This window comes from Stegodyphus dumicola, chromosome 12, assembly GCF_044657685.1.
Source record: "Stegodyphus dumicola isolate Sdum_Otavi_A_Nest chromosome 12, ASM4465768v1".
Classification (NCBI taxonomy): Eukaryota; Metazoa; Arthropoda; class Arachnida; order Araneae; family Eresidae; genus Stegodyphus; species Stegodyphus dumicola.
Window position 1 is genome coordinate 68074315 of NC_140779.1, and position 20890 is coordinate 68095204.

At 28.4% G+C, this 20890-nt stretch overlaps 1 protein-coding gene across 4 annotated transcripts in view; it reads left to right on the plus strand.

The window, feature by feature from the left end:
• Gclm (Glutamate-cysteine ligase modifier subunit) overlaps positions 1 to 20531 on the plus strand; it is a 98109-nt gene extending 77578 nt beyond the window's left edge. For 3 of the 4 annotated variants that reach the window (XM_085806520.1, XM_085806522.1, XM_085806523.1), the window contains 3 exons: positions 129 to 331; positions 8247 to 8361; positions 14662 to 20531. In XM_085806520.1, coding sequence (XP_085662646.1) covers positions 129 to 331; positions 8247 to 8361; positions 14662 to 14828 — 485 coding nt within the window. In that variant the 3' untranslated portion in view covers positions 14829 to 20531. The remainder of the gene's footprint in view (positions 1 to 128; positions 332 to 8246; positions 8362 to 14661) is intronic. The other variant, XM_085806521.1, reaches the window with a different exon arrangement.
• The last annotated feature ends 359 nt before the right edge of the window (positions 20532 to 20890 follow it).

Sequence of the window (20890 nt, forward strand, 5' to 3'; positions counted from 1 at the left end):
AAGTATATAATAAAGAGTAGAGGATTATTTGTTGAAAGATGCTTTTATAAAATGAAATCTGAATTATTAATTCAAATACATCTTTGTAGTAAATTTTAATTAATTAATTATTATTTTTTTTAATCTAGTGATGAAGGATTTAGATGTCAGTGTTATTGATTCTTTAATTTTATCTCTGCCACCTCCCCCTAATGCTGAAACACTTACCTTGGCACATATAAAACCTTTATGGAAAGTATTAGAGCAGCTGGTGCACGATGGAAAAGTAGTAACCATTGGAATTAGTGATCTAGATACACATCAACTTGCTGAACTATATGATTGGACTGAGGTAAGGTATGTAAGATGTTACTTATGAAACATGAGATCAGTTTATGAATTTTAATTTTCTTATAGCATCTAAAACAATTCTGTTGTAATTGCAGACCTGATTAAAAGCAACAGCAACTTTTGGTACTTACATTTCAGTAATTTATTAGCAACTGTGATTAATGCTAAGATATATCAATAACATGCCAATAAATGTTTGCCTCCTTGTTATAGCCATACCCTTATCCTTCACCTTTAAGATTTCCTAATAATAAAATGGAAGCTCTTCTCTTTCTCAGAATCGCATAATGTTGTCATACAATTGAGAATTTTCTTATTCTTATTCAATGAAGCTATGCACTATTAAAGAAAATATATTGAAGTGCAACATCAAAATATTATAAGAATGAGAGTAGGAAATTGGTTTGAAGGAAACAATTGCATTTATTATTGTCATGTTGCTTAGGCATTAGTATTAAATGATGCTAAAAGGAACTGGATACCATGGATAAAATTATCATTTAAAAAAATTATTTGGGAAAAATTTATTTTACTGCAATAGAAGGAATAGAAATTTATTTTACTGCAATCTTTTATCTAAAAACACCATATTGCTTCATGCATTTAGATATAAGTTAAATGCCAAAAAGATGGAAGGGGAAATCATTACATAAGCCTTATGATGGAAATACAAATAATCAGTACAGGAAGTTAAATTAATAATCAACAATCTATGTAGGATGTCGACCAAAAATAACAATCAGTGACTTGTATTAGTTCGCTGACTATAGAATATTATAGTATTTATAAAAATTTGGAAATGATGTACTGTACAATTCACTACTTTTAGTTAATTATTTATTTTTAAATGACATCTCTAAAATTTGTTGTTTTAATCATTTGTTTTTCATGCCATTATATTGCATGTTCAAGTTTAAAAAAGCATGTTATTTACGTATTATCCTTTCGACTGTGAAAGTTAACTGCCATTGAACCATGAAAGTTGGTGGAAATTGTGCCAATAATTCCTGTGGAATTCTGAGCTGCACTTTATATCTGCAACTCTACTAATAAAGTATTCATTTTGTAAAAGGAGCTGAAATTATTAACATTTTCCTAAGAAATTGTTCAACAAATCAGTGTACATGCACAAGAGTTTAGAGTGCTCGTAGACAGAGAGTTATTCCCTTCATATTTTTGGTATTTTCTAAGGTATTAGGAACAAAGCATTATTCTGTTTTTATGAGCATTTACTTAGCTTACTCATGGATTTTAAAGTTAGTGATAAGCTATCAATTTCAAATTTTGCACACATACACAAACACTGTTTGTGGATGACCCTGCAGTGTGGTGAAGCAACATTTCCAAAATTAGATTTAGATTTTATAAAAATTTAATGATGAAACTTTTGGCATATATCTTTGTTTTATGGACAAACTAAAAAATCTCAGAATTTTACTGTTGGAAAGAGTGGGGAAAAGCCTTTTAAGTGAAATTTTGTTACTTTTCCATTTCGCCGGTGCAAATCTCACCGAGCAGACTTTATTGGCGACAACACACAGTATACACATAGAAAATGTTTACAAATCTTAGTTCTAAGAATTTTTTTATTTTGGAGGCATAAATATTTTAATATCGTTTAAAATTTTTCAAATGGGTCTTATGTTTCCCTTCTCCACATAAAATTGGCGAGGTAACTTTGCCAGATGGTGACATGCCATTCCTCTGTGTTTCTTATTCCACCATTTTGTGCTACTCCAAAATCTCTATATTTTATGTGTGTGTTCCAGTTTCGAGATTGACAAAATTGTATTTACGGTTCACTTTGAAATGTTTGAAACTTTCCTCTTCTAGTTTTTCAGTGCAATATGATTTTCATGAATCAGAATATATTGTAGTTTCTTTTTCGATATTTTCCTTTATTGCCTTTAATGCAATACTTATGGATCTCTTTGACACCTTCACAAGGAAACAATTGTTTGTTTCAACGGCAAACTATACCGAAGATTCACTGTTGTGGTAGAATCCGTTCTGCGTTGTTTTTGCTCTTCGTGAACATACTTTCATCTACTTCAATGATCATACCAGGTCCTCCTTTTTTCCCTTGTGGATGTATAAGTAAAGAATCCTCTCAAACCTCACACAAGTAGTTAGTTATTCCAATCTACAATTGTTCCGTGACTGATTTCCAACTGCTTTTCACACTGTTTAACTGAAGTTAATTCTTCATTCCAACCATAAATAAATTTCACACACCTTAAGAAACTCAATTTTGATGATTCAAACTATGTGCCCTTTCTTATACTTCTTTTCCTGTAGCAAGTTGAAAGGTTGCAGTGCCACTGAATTTCATCTCCGAATTATAATTTTATTTCATTATTATTATGACAAATAGCTATTTTAGGCAAAACACCTTTCGCTTGAAAGAATCTGACAGATTCTTCCTCTGTCCTTTGCAAATTCCAAATTTTCATTGGTTTTTCATCCGTTTTTGACATATTTGTAAAAAGGCATTAATTTAAGAATTTAGTATTATTTCATGATACAACATCCTGATCCGATGGTTCATATAATGTGACCCTAAGTGATCTCTTATCATGTAAACTACGCTACAAAAATTGGATTCTCTCAGTAATTATCTACATTAATTTCAAGTTAAATCTTAATATGGAATTAAGAATTATTTCAATATTATAATTTAAAAATTCTATATAATTATATGCCAGTATTGAAAGAAATGATCAATCTGATAAGAAATAGCTGCGACTTGTTTTCAAAATGGGGCATAAAAGGTTACCAGCGAGGTTATTCCGTTTGGCATCGGGTGTACCATTTTTGGCCACTTAATCTCCTGCGCCGGCGAAATGGGAAAGTACCAAAATTTTTAATGTAATTTCTGATTTCTTGGTGAATTTTTGAAAATCATTTTTTCTCCCTTGACTATTTGACATCTATTATTTTAAATTTCAATGTCTAAAAATATATTTTTAGAAATTTTCACAGATTATATAATCTGTGAAAAACTCTTCATAATCTTTTAATGTGGTGTAAAGCGTCTTTAACATTAAGCAGAAGAAGTTTTGCTTCTTTCTTTATGTCACACTATTTTTCTGATTTTTGTTTTGTTTCTCTGCTTTTATTAGGAGAAATTACTAGCAAAGTAATTAAACACACTGTAGAAGTCTTCTTCAAATTTAATAAATACTATTTCTTCCCCTCCCCTTTCTTTATAGATAGGTTTTGCATCTGCTTCTAATTTAATTTTGTTAATCCTAAAAAAGGTAAGGATTGATTAGCACTTAAAATTATATGAAATGAACTATACCGTGCAAAATAAGAGAAATAAAATTTTAAAAATTATAAAAATGGGAAGTAATTTTTTTTTTTTCACTTTTTATAAATTTATACAGTCAAACGTCGTTAATCCGGACTCATCGGGACTTTGGCGATTCCAGATTATCGGTTTTTTCGGATTATAGATCATCAGTTTAAATCTGGTAAGAGGGCATGCAGAAATTATAAAATAAAAATATGAAACCGTAATTTATGAAATAAAGAGCAATTATGATGTAAAAGGTATCAAAATTTACAAAAAAAAAGCTTAATATTTATTTGTTTACTTTATTAAACATTTCTTTCAATGCGCACATGCATAAAGCATACATTACGCATAGTCAAAATTAGAAAACTGCAACCAGAAAACTATTTGATGTTTATTCGTGATATTTAAAATGACGATATTTATAATTTTATTCTGCGAGGGGGGACGCCCCCCCCCTCACAGAGTAGCGTGAATTTGATAAACAGTTTTCGGAATGGTTAGAGAAACAAAGGATATGCCTTTATCCATTTATTGCAGCAATTCCACTTTTTGTTTGATGGACCTCGAAAAATGCTTTCGCTTTGTAGATCCTTTGGCAGCTCCAGAATCGGAAATTCTTTTTCACATAATTGAAAGTTCAAGCTTACTTTTATAAAATTGCTCTAAAAGTCTGCAAAAAATAATAAGCCGGATCCAAATAGAAGATTAAAGAACAACGCAATCTGCAACATTAGCTGAAATAGATAATTAGATAATTTTAGCTTAACTTATACCATCCGTTATACATTAAATGCGCATGCGTAAACGTATTAAGCACATGCGTAAAGGTTTTATGCGGATGCGTTTACGCATGCGCAGAAAGTTTGTAGCTTTGAGGTCCGGATTATAGATCATTCCGGTTTATGGACGTCCAGATTAAAGACTTTTGACTGTATACTTTTTTCTTTACAGTTCTGTTTAATAGTTGAATTTTTTATTTTATTGTAAAACTTAAGTATTCTTTTAGAGGGATTAAAAATTGTTACAATCAAGAATATATGTTATAAAGATAAGGTAAGTAACACAAAGCTGATTGGGGGGGGGCATACAATAGCAATGCTTTAGCAGAAATGCAGAGAAGGCAAATTAACTGTCTAAGATCAAATACATTAATTTTTTTATTGTAGATATAGAATACATAAGTATGACTGTAGCGTCAGAAATAACATATTTATCATAAATTTGAAAATAATAGAATTATCTCTACATATAATAAAACAAAGAGTCTCTGTGTGTGTGTGTCTTTCGTTCGCGCTGCGCGTAAGTTAGTAGACCCACGGCTACGAAATGTGGTACATAGGTGCATCTAGACAAGAACCAGTGCACCTCGAAGCGATTTTTTTCGAAATTCGAATTAGAATTTTTTTAATTTTATGTTTTGTGACGAAATTGCGTCATTTTGAGACATAATGGGCTATAGGAAAGCGAGATTTTACTCTACGCACTCCATTTTCACATCATCATGAAACGTAGGCACTTAGTTATTTTACAAACTTAAAATAAATTTCGTGTTTCAATAAATCGATTAAATACAAATTTATTTAACAAACTGAGCTTAACACCTTTTCAGCGGGATTTTTTCTAAAAAAAGTTTATGTTTAAAAATGTGCAGTTTATTTTTCTTTGATTTTTGGACACGTTAAACTTTCATCCTTGCGACTGCTTTTACAAAAAGAATTTTGGAAAAATGATAATATTTTGTATTTAAAAAAAAAAAAAAATTAAATGAAGCTTCCGAGTACACTTTTCACATCTCACATCTTTAAAAATGTGATTTTGGCAACAATTTTCCTTATTGTTGTTGATAGATTTTTGATGAAATCTCATTATTTTGAATAGTTTCATTCTTTTAGAAATATGGGTTTGGCAACAATTTTTCATCGTATTTCTTATGTCTCTGTTTTTAAGAGATTGGCATAGTTCATTTTATTATTATTTTTTATTGTCACTTTTTTTTGGTAGATGGTTGCACAGATTTTGCCGATTTTTCATTTGGCGAGTAATACGACTTATGGTAAATTCATTGCTGGATAAGTTATTTATGGTAACCGATACTTTGCTGTCATTTTATTTTTAAAAAATAATGCGTTTTATTATGCATAAATTCAGTGTTTTAAATATTATTTATGGCTTCTAAATATTAAAAATCAATTTAATTTTGCATTTTTATTTGAAATAAAAATTTTGTTGTTTATAATATTTTATATAATTTTATGTTGTGGATGATGTAATCAATGACGTCACCTTACTTAAAAAGTAATTGGTTTTATTAATATCTATAAATTTAATCTAATGTTTTAAACATTATTTATGGCTGTTAAGTATTAAAATACAATTGAATTTTGCATTTATTTTAAAAATGACTTTATTATGAATGATTATTTAAATAATTTTAATTCTATATGTGATGTAATCAGCTCCCTGATTGGTTACTAAATATTTGTGCATTATCACGCCATTTTAAAATTTTATTATTCATCTCTTCAAATTCCTCAGATTTCAAATAGAATGGATATATCCGTTTCGAAGATGAATGTTGTTATTGGTAATTACCAAGAATTAGTGGTATCAGAATAAAAAATTTTACCTTTGAGACCTTATTTTGGCCAATCTGGCTTTTCTAATCAAAGATTTATTTATAAATTGTTAATAGCATCAGAGGAAATTTATTTTAAATTTTTGGAGAAAACCTCGCTAATTGCTTCTTCAATGAAGTGCAAGAGATGTTGATCACGGATGAAGATCGTTAGAAGACCTTTTTTTTTTTTTTTTCTCTTTTTTTCTTTTCTTTTTCTTTTTTTTTTTTTTTCTCTTTTTTTCTTTTCTTTTTCTTTTTCTTTTTTTTTTTCTTTTTTTTTTTTTTTTTCTTTTGTTGTTGTACTTATCAATATACGACAGGTAAAATACTTTAAAAAAATGTAAGTACATAATTTTGTTTCACTTTATAATTGTATACTTCAACTTTTATTAAAAAAATTAATACAATGTTTTCAAAAATTTCTGAGATATTTATTGCCACATATGTTTTAATGTTAAATAATTAATTCCTATAAAACTTATTTTAAAGTATTTAAGTAATATTTTAATTCTTTTAAACGTTGGTATGATGTTTTTAATTCGATATTCAATTTAAGTAATATTTTAATTCTTTTAAACGTTGGTATGATGTTTTTAATTCGATATTCAATTTAAGTAATATTTTAATCCAATTAAATGTTGGTGCAATGTTTTTATAGTGGTGTTTTTATTCTATTATATGAAAGTAATAATTTAACCTTACTTTAGCATTTTATACTCTTAGTAAATGTATTTATTTACATTTGCCAGCCATCTTAAAAAAACAATGTTTTCAACAAAAATTTAATCCATTATGTTTAACGATATTTATTTTTTTAAAGTTTCGAATACTTTACTATATGCATAAAATACGTAAAAACAGCAATTTTCAAGATGGCTGATGACTGTAAAAACCGCGCCAAAGTAATTCGCCAAAAATCCGTGCAACCGTCTACCAAAGTAGCACCTAATTTTTTTCTCTTGAAAATATAACATAAAATATCATTAATTATACTTTGCTTTTCAGAATTTTTTGTTTTTTGTATTCTTTTATGTTATTTATTGCTCATTTCACTGTTTTTAAGATATTGAAAAGTTTTGAGTGATTTTTTTTTAGGAAACAAAGTTCTTAACCTCCTTTATACCATTTGAGTTTTAAAGATTTTGCAAAGGGAAGTTGGTTAATTTATTTATTAGGATAATTAACATTTGTATTAAGGGATATTGCTTATTTCATTATAATTTTGTTATACGTAATAACTTTTTTTTAATGAAGTTTTTCTGCAGAATAAAATTCTATGCAGTTTTTAAATTTAACGTTTGGTGTTCCCTTCAGCCATTTTTCCAGTACATTTAAAAACCAGACGAAGGCTGGCAGCGAAGCTGCTAGTTGGAGATAAAAGAGTGATTATTCTTTGTTGAAAAACAATTTTTCTAATGAATAATTATATTGATAACAAGTAATCAAGACTAATAATGTGAAGAAAATGAAAAGTTTTTACAAAATGAGCTTTTGTTTAAAACTTGTAAAATAATTCGTGAACTAAAAAGGGAAAAATAATTAAATCATAAAGTTTAATAGGAACAAGAAATTAAGTTACTTTCTTTGCAAAATTTCATCTGCAATTGTATATGACAAACAATAACAGTGTGGATGACTAAGAAAATCAAATTGTATTGTCAAAAGTATATCTTTGTCAAGGGTGCTGCATGCTTTTATTATTTGTGATGTACATTTGTAGATGGATTTTGTGAAGAAAATTATTTAATCTTTTGTTCCCATTAAACTGTAATTATTTTATGAGTTTTAAATGCAAGCTTTTTTTGGAATAAAATTTTTTTTTACTTTTTTTTTTCCATTTCTGTTTTATTTATTTTTTTAAAGAAAGAAAATAGGTATATATTGAAATGCATATTAAGATTTTCAAACTAGTAAGTTTTACTCCCAACCATATTCTTTTGCTAATGTTAAATCTTGAATTTGCTATTCAATCCTAAGTCATATGAATTTTTATTATAGGTGAAACCTAGTGTGAATCAAGTAAATCTAGAATCATGCTGTGTTATGCCACCAGAAATGACTGCATTTGCTCGTGCTAATGATATCCAGTTGTTAACTCATAATGATCCAAAAGGTAAACAAAAACAAAAACAAAAAAAAAAAAAAAAAAAAAAAGAAATGTTTCAGATTTTAAATTAGGTCCAAAGGGGCGTTTTTTTTTACATTTTGAGTGTTACCTTTATTTATTAAATATCATGTTCTTTGCACTTAAACCATAAAATTCAGTTCAAGAGCAATATCGCAAAATAATGTTAAATTAAGCATATCTTTAGAATTTCCGATATACACAGTCTCGCGAGCTGGAGATAAAAGTATTTTTTTTCTATATAACGTTGCCATTTCTCGCTTTTAAAGCATTGAGTTTGTAAATCAAAAATTCGTTAAAGTTTTACAAAATATAAAATCTATAATAAAACAAATTCCAAATTTGGGATTTCAGATGCCCATATTCGCAGTAGGATTTCGTCATTCAAAATGCGAGAAATAGACAATCATTTATGCAGATTTTTCATTATTTAATTTCTTCAAATATAATGCAGGACTCTAACATTTTGTGGCAACAGTTTGAAAAGTGAACCGACGTTTACGAGTCTGACGCAAAATTGCAAAACGAAAACAATAGTCCTTCAAGGACAAAGCCCCTTTGGACTAAAAATTCTTTCCCCCCACATTCTGCTCTTAATCATTTCAGATCTCAGATCATTACTAGGTCCACAACTATAGAGAGTTTTCACCTGTAATTTTTTAATTGTTACCCTAAGGCCATTTATTTTAGTTTTTTGATTAAAGATGCAATTGCACCACCTCCCGGAGGCAAGGATAGAAGAGTGACAAAATCATGAAGAGAAGTCATCAAAGCATTCTGATTTGAAATAGCATTACTTTCTTTCTGATAGCGTTTCTTTCTTCCTGATAACATTTCTTTCTTTCTAACAGCATTTCTTTTAGAGTCTTAGTAAGTTCAGTTTCCTTTTCTGTACTTATTGATTATATTAAATGAGAGCACTAAAGTTACATAGTCACATGACTTCATTGTCAAATCTTGAGAGTCAGTTCTGAAGTTACTGATTGGTTGCGGTGTGATCTCATGATAGATGAAAAATAACAAAGTCCAAATAACCTGCTTTGCCAGGCAAAATCGACACAATTTAAAAAAAAAATTAATTAAATAAGATACATATAAGTTCTCAAAATAAAGTAAATTGATAAAAATATGCTTGAAGCTTGAATTATTTACATATTTACATTACCACCATAATGAAATATGGCAGATTGTTCATGGTCTTTTGATAACATTCTCTACCATTGGATCATAGTTTAGAATATCTTTTATGGCTGCCAACCTGTGAATGTCTCATATTTTTGAAAAAGTTGTGAGCAAAAATTAAAATTTGATTATGGATGGATTGAATTTCCAAATCTGAGTAAATTTGCATGTTCTGTACATACCACGGCGGGATTACTATTGCACATAGAATTTTGTTTTGCAATACATTGATTTTCAGTCTTTCAGTTTTGCTTGCTGTTGCTCATGCAGGCACTGCATAGAGTAGAATAAGCCTAATGAGTGTTACGTAAATCATTTTCTTTGCTTTGAGGCTAAGTTTTGATTTCTGACCAATTAAAATTATGTAGTGCCACGAACTCTCCATTAACTTTGCTTGTAACATGTGCGATATGTTCTTTGAGAGTGTTTTATCTACTTACACTCCTAAATACTTGTATGAACCATCAACAGATATTATTGCATTTTCAATTTTGATTTCCATTCATACATCTTTTATACCTTCTGTACTATACAATGCAGCACTTAGAAGTGTTTAATTTAATTTTCCATGTTTTCACCACAATATGATAGCATATTAACGTGCTGTTGTAGGTTGCAATTTGTGGGTTTCTTGAATTTGTTAATATAACAATATCGTCAGCATACTTGAGGACGATTGAGTTGAGCAAGTGTGATGGATCATTAATAAAGATGTTAAATAATTTTGGGTGAAGGACGAAACCCTGCAGTATGCCATTGTAAATAATCTGTTTTGAAGAGAGTGAATCACCAGAATACACTTGTAAAGTTCTTATGTTTAGATAAGAGATCAGTAATTTAATAAAACTATGTAGTAGAATGAAATTGGAAAGCTTGTGAATAAGGCCTGCATGCCACGCTTGGTCAAATGCTTTTTCAAAATTGAGAAAGTGTGCAGCTACCCTGTTCTTTATATAAAATGCTTGAGGAATATATTCAGTGAGATTCAAACTTTGGTGTGTGAAACTGTGACTACTACGAAATCCAAATTGCAGGCAATCGATCAATTCGAGCTATTCCAAATGTGCCTTGAGTCTATTACTGAGAATCTTTTCAAAAACCTTTCCCATTGAGGACTGCAGACTTATTATAGTCTGTAACTCAATACTTGTCTAGAGCTCTTTCTGAGTTTGAGTAATGTAATTATTACGATGTGCTTCCATTGCTGTGGTAAATAGCACTGCTGTATGCATGTGTTGAAAATAATTTGTTAAAAGAACTATGCAGCATCTTGGAAGAGCTTTAAATATTTCATTATTTATTTGATCACATCATCTTGCTTTTCTTCATTTTTATTCTTTAACCATGAACCTCGCATGGAGAAGTTGGTGAAATATAATGATAGTTCTTTTGTGTTTTATACTTGTAACCAGGTTATGAATTTCTTCTTCATGTTTTGTGTTTCCTAATGAATGCTGTTCAAAAATTTTTGCAAGTTCCTCTGCCATTGACGTTCGCTATTTTGGATTTTGACTGGTGGTTCCTCCGTATGTAATCAATTTGGTTCATTTCATGCTTAGTCTGATTGTATATTTACAGTGGTGATAACATTCTCTCCATAGTTGAAAACTGAATCCTTATTCTACATGTGTGGGAAATTTGAAACCTACTTAGAGACTTATTAGAGAGAAAAAAATGACGAATTGGGGGCAAGGGATTATAAAGGTAATAAATAAAATACAGTGTTCATTAGAAATTTTGGACTATTAGAAGGCATTTCTGTAGTAGTTTGTCATTATATTATTTATTCTTTATACAAACTGGCACATTAGCCTTTCAGCTTTACCCCCTTCTCTGAATTTTGATTTGCCTTTTTCTATTAGGACCCCTGTAAGTGGCACTTTTAATTTGTCTTTCTTGTGTTTCTACATTTTTAAATTTTTATTTTATTATTTTTTTAAACAACAGGTTTTAACTTTACATGTGTAATTTGACAGATGTAGAAACACAAGAAAGAATTTATTAAATATACTAGGCTATTAAAATATTTGAAATATACACATATGTTTAGGTTGGCTCTCCTTTAAAAAAACCTCCAACTTCAAATTAAAACACATTTATGAGCATAAAAGCCTTACTATGATGTAAAATTGTTAATTTATACAAATTTATTCACATGATCAATCTGATATCGTACACAGAAGATTCTATCAAAAAGTCATGCAAATAGGGATTCAGACAGAGTATGCGTATGCTTGTACAGAAAAGCTGTTATCTGCTTGTTTATAAATTCATCAGATTTATATATAATTGGAATAGTTTGATAATTTATTTCTGCATTATTCATGAAAATTTATTAAATGTTTAAGTTGGTTCACTGTAATTGTGAAGAAGGTCTTCAAACTCCTAAATCATTCTGTGTCAGTCTAGATTTAATTTGCATATGATTTGGCATTTCTTGCATCTGAAATTCTGCTACTTAAAACAATTAAACACAAAGTAATTAATTTGTTTTGTATTAAATTGTTTTTAACAGTGTGAATTCAATACCCTTTATCTCTTTCTATATGGGAACACATTACCTTGTCCTTTTTACCTTCTGCCAACCTATATATATATATATAGGTAAGGGAGGTAATGTTTTTGGTCCAAAAATTCGATAATGAGTTTTCGGTGAATAAGCACGCATGATGTCTTTATATGTGTGACAATTTTTTCATCAATATTAACACTTATAAAAAAATTTTGCTTTCTATATTTGAACTTTTTGCATTCATATAAAGAGTTCATTAAATTATGTGTAAAACTGGTATTTCTTCCCCCCTTTTTTATTTTACTAATTTTATCATCTCTGAAAATCTAGGTGAGAAAATAATGCATATATAATTTAATTTTCCGAAACGCATAGTTTTAGTAAGAATATAGTAAATGAGTTCAGTAAATGAGTAAGTAGTTATTAATAAACTACACATAACCATCACAACATTATTTCTTTAAAAGAAACCTACATTCCAAGATCCAAGAAGAATACATAGTGATATTAATATTACAATATTCAATTAGATATCTTCATTTCTACTTTCCTGTCATTTGAATCTCAGTCATCTTAGTGTTATCTCTACTACTCCTCAGGCCTCAATTATCCATTAGTAATTAGGAAAGGTGCTCAGCGAAATCATAGACCGAATGTCAGTTTGTATATGTTTAGCTGTGATGGTTCATTTCTTGTATTAGGCTGGCATAAAGTTCAACAGTTAGAAGAGAAAGATTCTATGTAATCTTCATAGATAGTGTGCAAACATTTGTCTATGTTAGTAACACAAAAACAATTACTACATGGACAAATCCATTTTAAAATTTAGGGGAGCTAGTTCTCTGAACATATTGAGGAAGGAGAAAATTATGATGATATTTTTGAAATTTTCAGAACCTGACACTAAAAAGCTAAGGGGAAAAGTACACGAATAAGTATGGTACTTGATCCATTTTGTGTGGTACATTATAACTAAAAACACATCAGGATACAATATTATTATTATATAAATACGTGATCACATCTGTTACTGTGGTTAATGTAGATATTGTCATTTTACTGTAGGTACTAAATTTCTCCTCCCAAAAGAAAAAGCACCAGATCTGTTAGTTGTTTAAAAAAAAAAAAAATGTATATAATTTTAATACAATTTCTGAAACATTGGCAGATTTGGGTCCTTTGGAAAGAAGGACCTCTAAATTTGATTCATTTGCTACAAATTAGAAAGCAAGAGACCATGTAATCAAAATATCATCTTCTCCTCCGAAAAGAAAAACATGCTTGCTGCTTTCTTTTAGAACATCAGTATTTTCCTATGGAGAAGCATTTTCAGGAACAATAATGAAACAACGATCACTGCATTTCATTATATTATACCTACAAAAACATATCAATCTCCTATTCATAGCAAAATAAGAGGAATGTCACCAGTCTTGCTGCAAAGTGCGAAGGCAAATCTCTGTATAGTAACTTTCATGGTGAAGGCAGTACAACTGCAGGCTGAACTGTATATCCACTTTTCAATTCTGGATCAAGATTCAGAAAGATACTGTACTTGGTTATGAGTTTACCTTTAATGATGAGGTAAAGGAAGCGGTACAATCCTGCTTTGAACTTAGAGCTCATTAGAAGGACTATATGGAAAAAACTAATTTAATAGCTGCATTCATTTCCTCATTGCTTTTAGTATTTTGCTCTTACCTTTTGATTCTTCCTCGTAGAATCACTTAGTATTGAATAATTACAATCAAATTATGGGAAGTGACTTAACTGCGCTATGTATAAAAATAATTTATTAATTATTGAAGGAAAAATTTCCATCACAAATCATCAGCGTCAAACAAACTGCTAATAGGAAATACAGAAAGGAAAGGAAAAGTGAGATTACAGATCTTTGGCAAATATTTTTTCATAATGCCATTTATTGCTTGTGCTTTCTTCATTTCTAATGATGTTTATTCTTTCCTTACCATGTGTTCTTTTTGTTTCGAATGTTGCCTTAATTTAATTAATCAACTGCACTTATTTCCAAATTAAACTGCTTGATAGTACAGATAAATTTTTAGCAGTATTTTTTTGCCTAGTATAGCTTGCGTTTTGCTTTTTTCTACATTTTTTTAATTGCCTTTGAATTAATCTTGATTTTTTAGTTAACTCTGGAATCTGATAAATTTTGAGTAGACTGTATGTTTCATAATTTAGAATATTATTAGAAATTAATCATTTTAGTTTATATTAATTCTGAAATTTTTATGGTGTGGTTTTAAGAAATTCTGTAAAACTAATGTTACATTTTCAACATTTTTGAAATTACCATGAACATTGCTTTTAAAAATTTGTGAACAAAGAAACTGTTAATAGTTGTTGAATTATTTGTTTAAAAGTTAGAAAGAGATATAATGCATAATTAAATGCATGTAAACTTTGCATGATTTTTATAATTCACTGCTATATCTGCCAGCTATACAGAAGGAAGCTTTCGTATATTTTCTATTCTTTCTTTTTCTATATTATGCATAAGAATATGCTATATATGAAAATATATATTTTATTATTAATATGTTAAGATGTATACATTTTCCTAAATGTTTCAGATTTATTGCCAAAAACCTTACAGCCAAAAATCCTAGAATCAGGCATTGCTAATCCTGATGGATGGAAAGTTAACTGGATAGTAAGATATTCTGTTATAGTAAAGTGTCGTGGAATTATACAAAACAAAGGTTATGTGCTAGAGTTTGTGAAAGAATCTGCAACTTAATATTCAGACTGCAATAGAATAATATTTATGGCTATGTGCATTTTGAATAAACTGCATCATCATGGAAATTTCTTTTGATAACAATATTAAAAATATATGTAAAGGCTATGTCCTAAACCTTGAACTATTTGATCCAGTTTAAAAATTTTTTTCATGTGTTTTTTATGAATAAATATAAAATGTGTTTAGTGCATTGATGTAAAATATTGCCATGCATCCATTTAAAAAAATGTTCTCATTTCGTTCCTGTGTAATTTTTTTTTTTTAAAAATTTCATTTAAATGTATCTTAGGTAGGCTGTTGTAGTATAGCATCTGCAAATTATCGCAGCACAAACTTTTTTTTAAATTTAAGGAATAAATGATTCGATAGTAAAAAAAAAAGTTGCAAATAAGAGTGGGCTATAAGAGAGTGAAATACACCAACCAAACATTACTATCTTTATTATGAAAATTCCAGTTTTTAACACAAATATGCATGCATGATTTAGACACAAAAATTAAGTAAGCATGGTGTTATAAGTCTTGAAAGGTTTAATGGGGAAACATTTTTATTTTTTGCCATCTCCTGATTATATAAGGTAGTGTACAGCACACAGTATCTTTTTATAACTTTGTGATGGTTTGAGGATTAGGCTATAATGTCAGAATCTTTCACATTTATACTAAACTAGCTGATTTTACAGTTTCCTATTAAATTTCATTGATTTTTTTTTTTTAATTGGGATATTGCTTGTTTGAACTGTTTTGCTTTTAATATTTGTTAAATTTTTATTTAGTTCTAATTCTTTTTACTTTATGTCTTTACATATATATATGTGTTTGTGTTTCCTGGTTTCAAGAATCCAGATAATGTAATTTCATAAAAATATTTAATGTTTTTGATTAAATACATAATTATTTATTTAAATAAATCAAAAAGTTAAAAAATTAGGAATTGAATTTATTCCTTTTAAATCACATAATTTTTTAATCAGTAACAGATTCAATTTGAATGTTAAATAACTTATGCTTTGCCAAGTGGCAATACACTAAGGTGTGAAAGATAAAAGTATTTTATTTCTGGCAGTGGCAACACTTTACTTTTAAACAGCCTGATACTTTGCCTAGTGGCAACACTCTTGCAGTCAAGAGTTATTTTTTTGGAGCAGTGGCAACACATTGTTTTAAATCACTGAGTTTGCTGATCAAAAATTAATTAAATTGACACAGATTATGAACTGGAAGTTGATCTGTCAGCACTATCCTTATCTTCAGGGCAGATGTTTTTATTTTATTCGGCTTATAATTCCTTACTAAATTTAGTATTTCATCTAAATGTACTCCCTCTTTGATATGATTTAAATCAAATTCCTCATCATTATAAATATCATGAATACACATCAAATAATTTTCTAATTTCAACTATGTGCAATGTATGCTTTACACATGCGCGCATTGAAAGAAATATTTAATATCCCGACGAGTCCGGATTAAAGACTTTTGACTGTATAAATGTTTATTTTAAAATATTTTCCGGTGTCCTATTTTTATATAAATCTGTTTTCATATACAGTAGAACCTTAATTATCTGAGGTAATTGAGAGCATAATCCACCTCAAGTCTCCATTAACCATGTTCAAAACCATGGTTAATGGAGACTGAACTTTAAATCATGGCAATTTTTTTTTTCCAACAATGTTTCCTGAAATTGTTTTATTTGAAATTCCAAAAATAAGTGCAAAAATACTATTAACATTTTTACAAACTCTTTTTATTAGTAAATAAAATCCATTTCATTCAGTTAAGCAAAAAAAGCACATAAAATTTTAATAAAGAAACTCCATCAAAATTTAAGTAAATTGGAAAATTTTATGAAGTTTCTGGCATGCATTTTAAGAGACATTATTATTACTATATTATTTTTAAAAAAAATCATGTTGCAATTTTTGTGACAAACGTATAATTTTATTAGTCGTCGTTCAATTGTGCAACCTTTTTGGTTAACAAAAAATACATGGCAATGTATCAGGATGTTGCTCTAGATATTAAAGCTTTGTTTTAGGCTTAAGCATAGCTAATTTTCCCACTGTCTATTTCCATTGTATTATGATCCTCAGCATCATTCATCACTGCAATTTTTATTGTGCTCCAGATGTATGGTGCAAATGATTTCTTTATCATTTAAACCATAAAAACGTGATTTATTGCTTTTTACATTTAACCATTCTGAAACATCATCTTGAGCAATAGCTATGCATCCTTTGATGCTCTGCAACATTTTCATTGTCAATTAGATTAGTGGTTTTTTTTTTTTTTTTTTAAATTCAGGTCAATTGTATCTTTTATTATAATGCATAATAGAAAGATCATTTAAGCTTTGGCTCCCCCTCCCAAAAGTTTATTTGCTTGTCGTGCGGTTAACATATTAATAATAATTAATATAAATTAACATATTAATAATGATTAATATAAACATTTTTTTATTAAATCTTCTAAAATTATAGAAATTATGATAATTGCACTACAATGCTACTAGGACTATGTCATGATTTATTCGTGATGATAGTACAGAAAACAGTTCTTATCATTCAGGCAGACTATAACATTGCAAACTGCGCATTGCCATTTTGTGCGATGGGATACAGCATTTTAGAGATGTCCCATATATTGGTATATGGGCTTCTTCTTGTTGACAGATCTCAAATGGAACAAAATGTCTATTTCCTGGCATATATATATATATATATATATACATATTGATATCTTCACTTTTTTATTTATGTTTTTCACATTTTTGCAGTGCTTTTAATCCTCTCACTACAGAAATTTGAAAATCTTTCAATCATAAAGATTGACTTTCATTCCACACAGAGAACAAGATATACGAATTTATAATTGTCACATGAACAAAACTGCAAAATATACAAAGCCCCCAATGTTGAGAAAATACTTAAAAAGCAAGGCTATGGCATGGCACTCCACAAATGATATTACACCAAGAAAATGCTGATATTGATGAAACGCTGTGTTTTATTCTGGAATTTCCATGATTAAAGATGGATGCTGTCTATTTATGTTTGTGTCTGTGCAACAGCTTACATTCTATAGAATGTTGAATACCATGTATTTCTACGTACGAGTATAAGCCGAGAATTTTTGGAACTTCTCTAAAGCTAAAATTATGGGGGTTGGCTTATATATGGATTTGCTAATCCTGTGAAAAACATGGGTGCTTTACTGTTAATTCAGCACAAGGGATAAAAAATCCTATATAGCACTTTCTTATTTTTTAAGTTTCCCCAAAAAATTAATTTTAAATGGAATAAGTTACTTGTTTTATTTTTAAAATTGTTTACACTGCTGATGTTTTATTTCTTTATGCTAGAGCTTGTTTTTTTATTTACAGAGAAATACCAAACATCCAATGCTGTTAGAATTTCCAGCAAATATTATCACATGAATTTTGCCATATAAGAATCTCTCTTCCTGCTCATCTTTCAGACAAAATAAAATAACACAGAAAATAAGATTAGCACAGATACTACAAATCGTATACAAGACAACAAATGAATACAAAAAGTGTGCTGATTTCAGATAGTTATAACTATCATTGTTGGCATCTGGCGTTTTACTTAACAGTGGTTTGATTGGAAAATATTCCGCCTGTTTTACCTGCTTGGCCACATTTTTGTCCTTGTGTTGATATGTTTGAATTTTTTTTCATTTATGTATAGGCTTTTTGGGTAAATTTTTGAAGAAAAACACACTTTCGCTGTATATTTAGAAATATATGGTAGGTTGTATCAGTGTTAGACCACCAAGAGCAAAAAAATTAAATGATCCATGATTGATAAAAAGAGGCCAAAATCCAGGCAAGAGAATTCACAAATAACTGATTTTTTATAATCTGATAATTTTATCACAAAGATTATTAAATTATTCCAATGATTTCTTCAAATCGACAGCCAGCTCAATTTACAGAGTTGGTTGATGAATAGAGATTCTGTTCTGTATAATATACTTAAAATATAAAATAATGTGGCGACCAGATTAAAAATATACTTGTTTAAAATTTGCATTTTGGAGTAAAATTTCAAGAGATTTTTTTTTAATGTTGAAACAATTAAGAACAGCATTTTTTATTTTGAATATTGAAGAATATAAAAACATATTTGTGATACAATATCTTAATTTTTAAGAGGAACTCAAAATTTTTTCTTTTTAATGTGTGTAGCAATTTTCAACATCTACATTTAAATTATCAGTATCTGTTTGCACCTAAAACTAATCAATGCTATCTATTGTACCTATGATAATTTCCAATACAGTGATGACATTTAGTGATTAAAAAATAATTATTTTACCCTTTGTTTAAACTAAGACAGTAATATTAAATTTGTATGTGTGTAAAGAGCTTAATACTTAAGTTTTTACATATTCTTCTAGATATTTATGTATAATGTCTGAATAAATCAAAACCTTTTCCTTTTGTCATTGTTAATCAAATGAATTTATATATATATTTTTTAAGTTACTCAAATATAATAAAAAAAAAATCTTCTTAATCACTAAACTTTTATTGACTCTGATTATCAAGAGTTATTACTGCATGTGTTATAAGCTGCTGCCAAAAAACAGTTGTTATATATGTTCAATTTTTCTGTTTGTACTTTAGAACAGTGGTTCTCAACCTTTTAATAACGTGTACCATCTAAACAAAAACTGAAAAACTTTTGTTCTTATTTTACAATGATTATTTTAAAATTCCTCAATAGAAATATTTAAAAATATATATATTTTTCCATTTGGACAACCTATTGGCTTTTGTATTAAATGTGCATGCATAAAAAAATTAAAATTTGGTTACCATTTTAATCATCAAAATTAAAGTTATAATACTTTAATCATGAATTTAGTGGGAAATTTCGGCCTGTTTAAAAGAGATCAATTTTTTTTATGTCTGGTCTTATTTCACTTAATTTTAACCATAAGTTAGATTCATTTTGTTCTGTATTTATTTTTCAAATATAACATGAAAGAAAATCTTTGTTCACAAAAATAGGTTGTGCAAAATATAATGCAAAAAAGGTAATAAAAATGTAATAGTTTTATTTGAAATGCCTTTATTTTATTATTATTATTATTTTGGTTTAGCCAAAAGTTAATGAGTGTGTTATTTTTGAAATCTTCAGTTAGAGTTGGATCGCAGTAAATTTCTATCAATTGTTCTTTTTCTTCATGAGATTTGATTTGAGAAGTTTGATTTTGAAAGTATTAGTTAAAATACTTTGTTTCTTTGCATACCACCGGTTGAGAATCGCTGCTTTAAAAGGTAAAGATTGAGACCTCTGTTGATATATATATCTCTCTATATACATTTGCTTATTTAAGCTAAAGGGAAATATTTAATAATGTGATTTTCCTTTGCCCTACACTTTTATGCACATTGTTACTGCAGCTTTTATGTATGTTTTAAAGTCAGTATATATTGTGTACTATATTTGTTGACATTTTTATTTTGTTTATATATATATATATATATACATGTTAAACCTTCACCAAAAGTTTTCTGAGTTCATGATTAAGATATAGTCTATTAGACTTTTTATAGATACCTTCCTACTTAAGCATGTAATATGCATGTCAAACTGCATTAATGATGATGGTAAAAATATATTGAATGTGCATAATTAACTGAAATAAAATTTTATGAGTTATCTGATTCTTTTCAAATTTATTATTCCCAAAGTTTAATATTTTTTCAGCTATTTATTTTCAAATCCAAAGTTAGTATTTATTCTGTTATGAGATTTACAGAGTTTTGATTTTTTTATTTAGGAATAGTTAGTGGAAAAGTTATCACAATGTTCTAAATTATATTTCTGTATTTGCTAGCACTGGTTGTTTATCTTACACGATCATTTGATTCTAATCTGTTTTAATCTTAATGCTTTTATATTTTCTCAATTTCCCCTTTTATTAATGTTTTAAATACTTTACATATACATAAATTTATGCTAAATCTTCATTTTTAATCTTTACTAAATGTCTCCTTTTTACAGTATGAATAAAAGTGTTGTG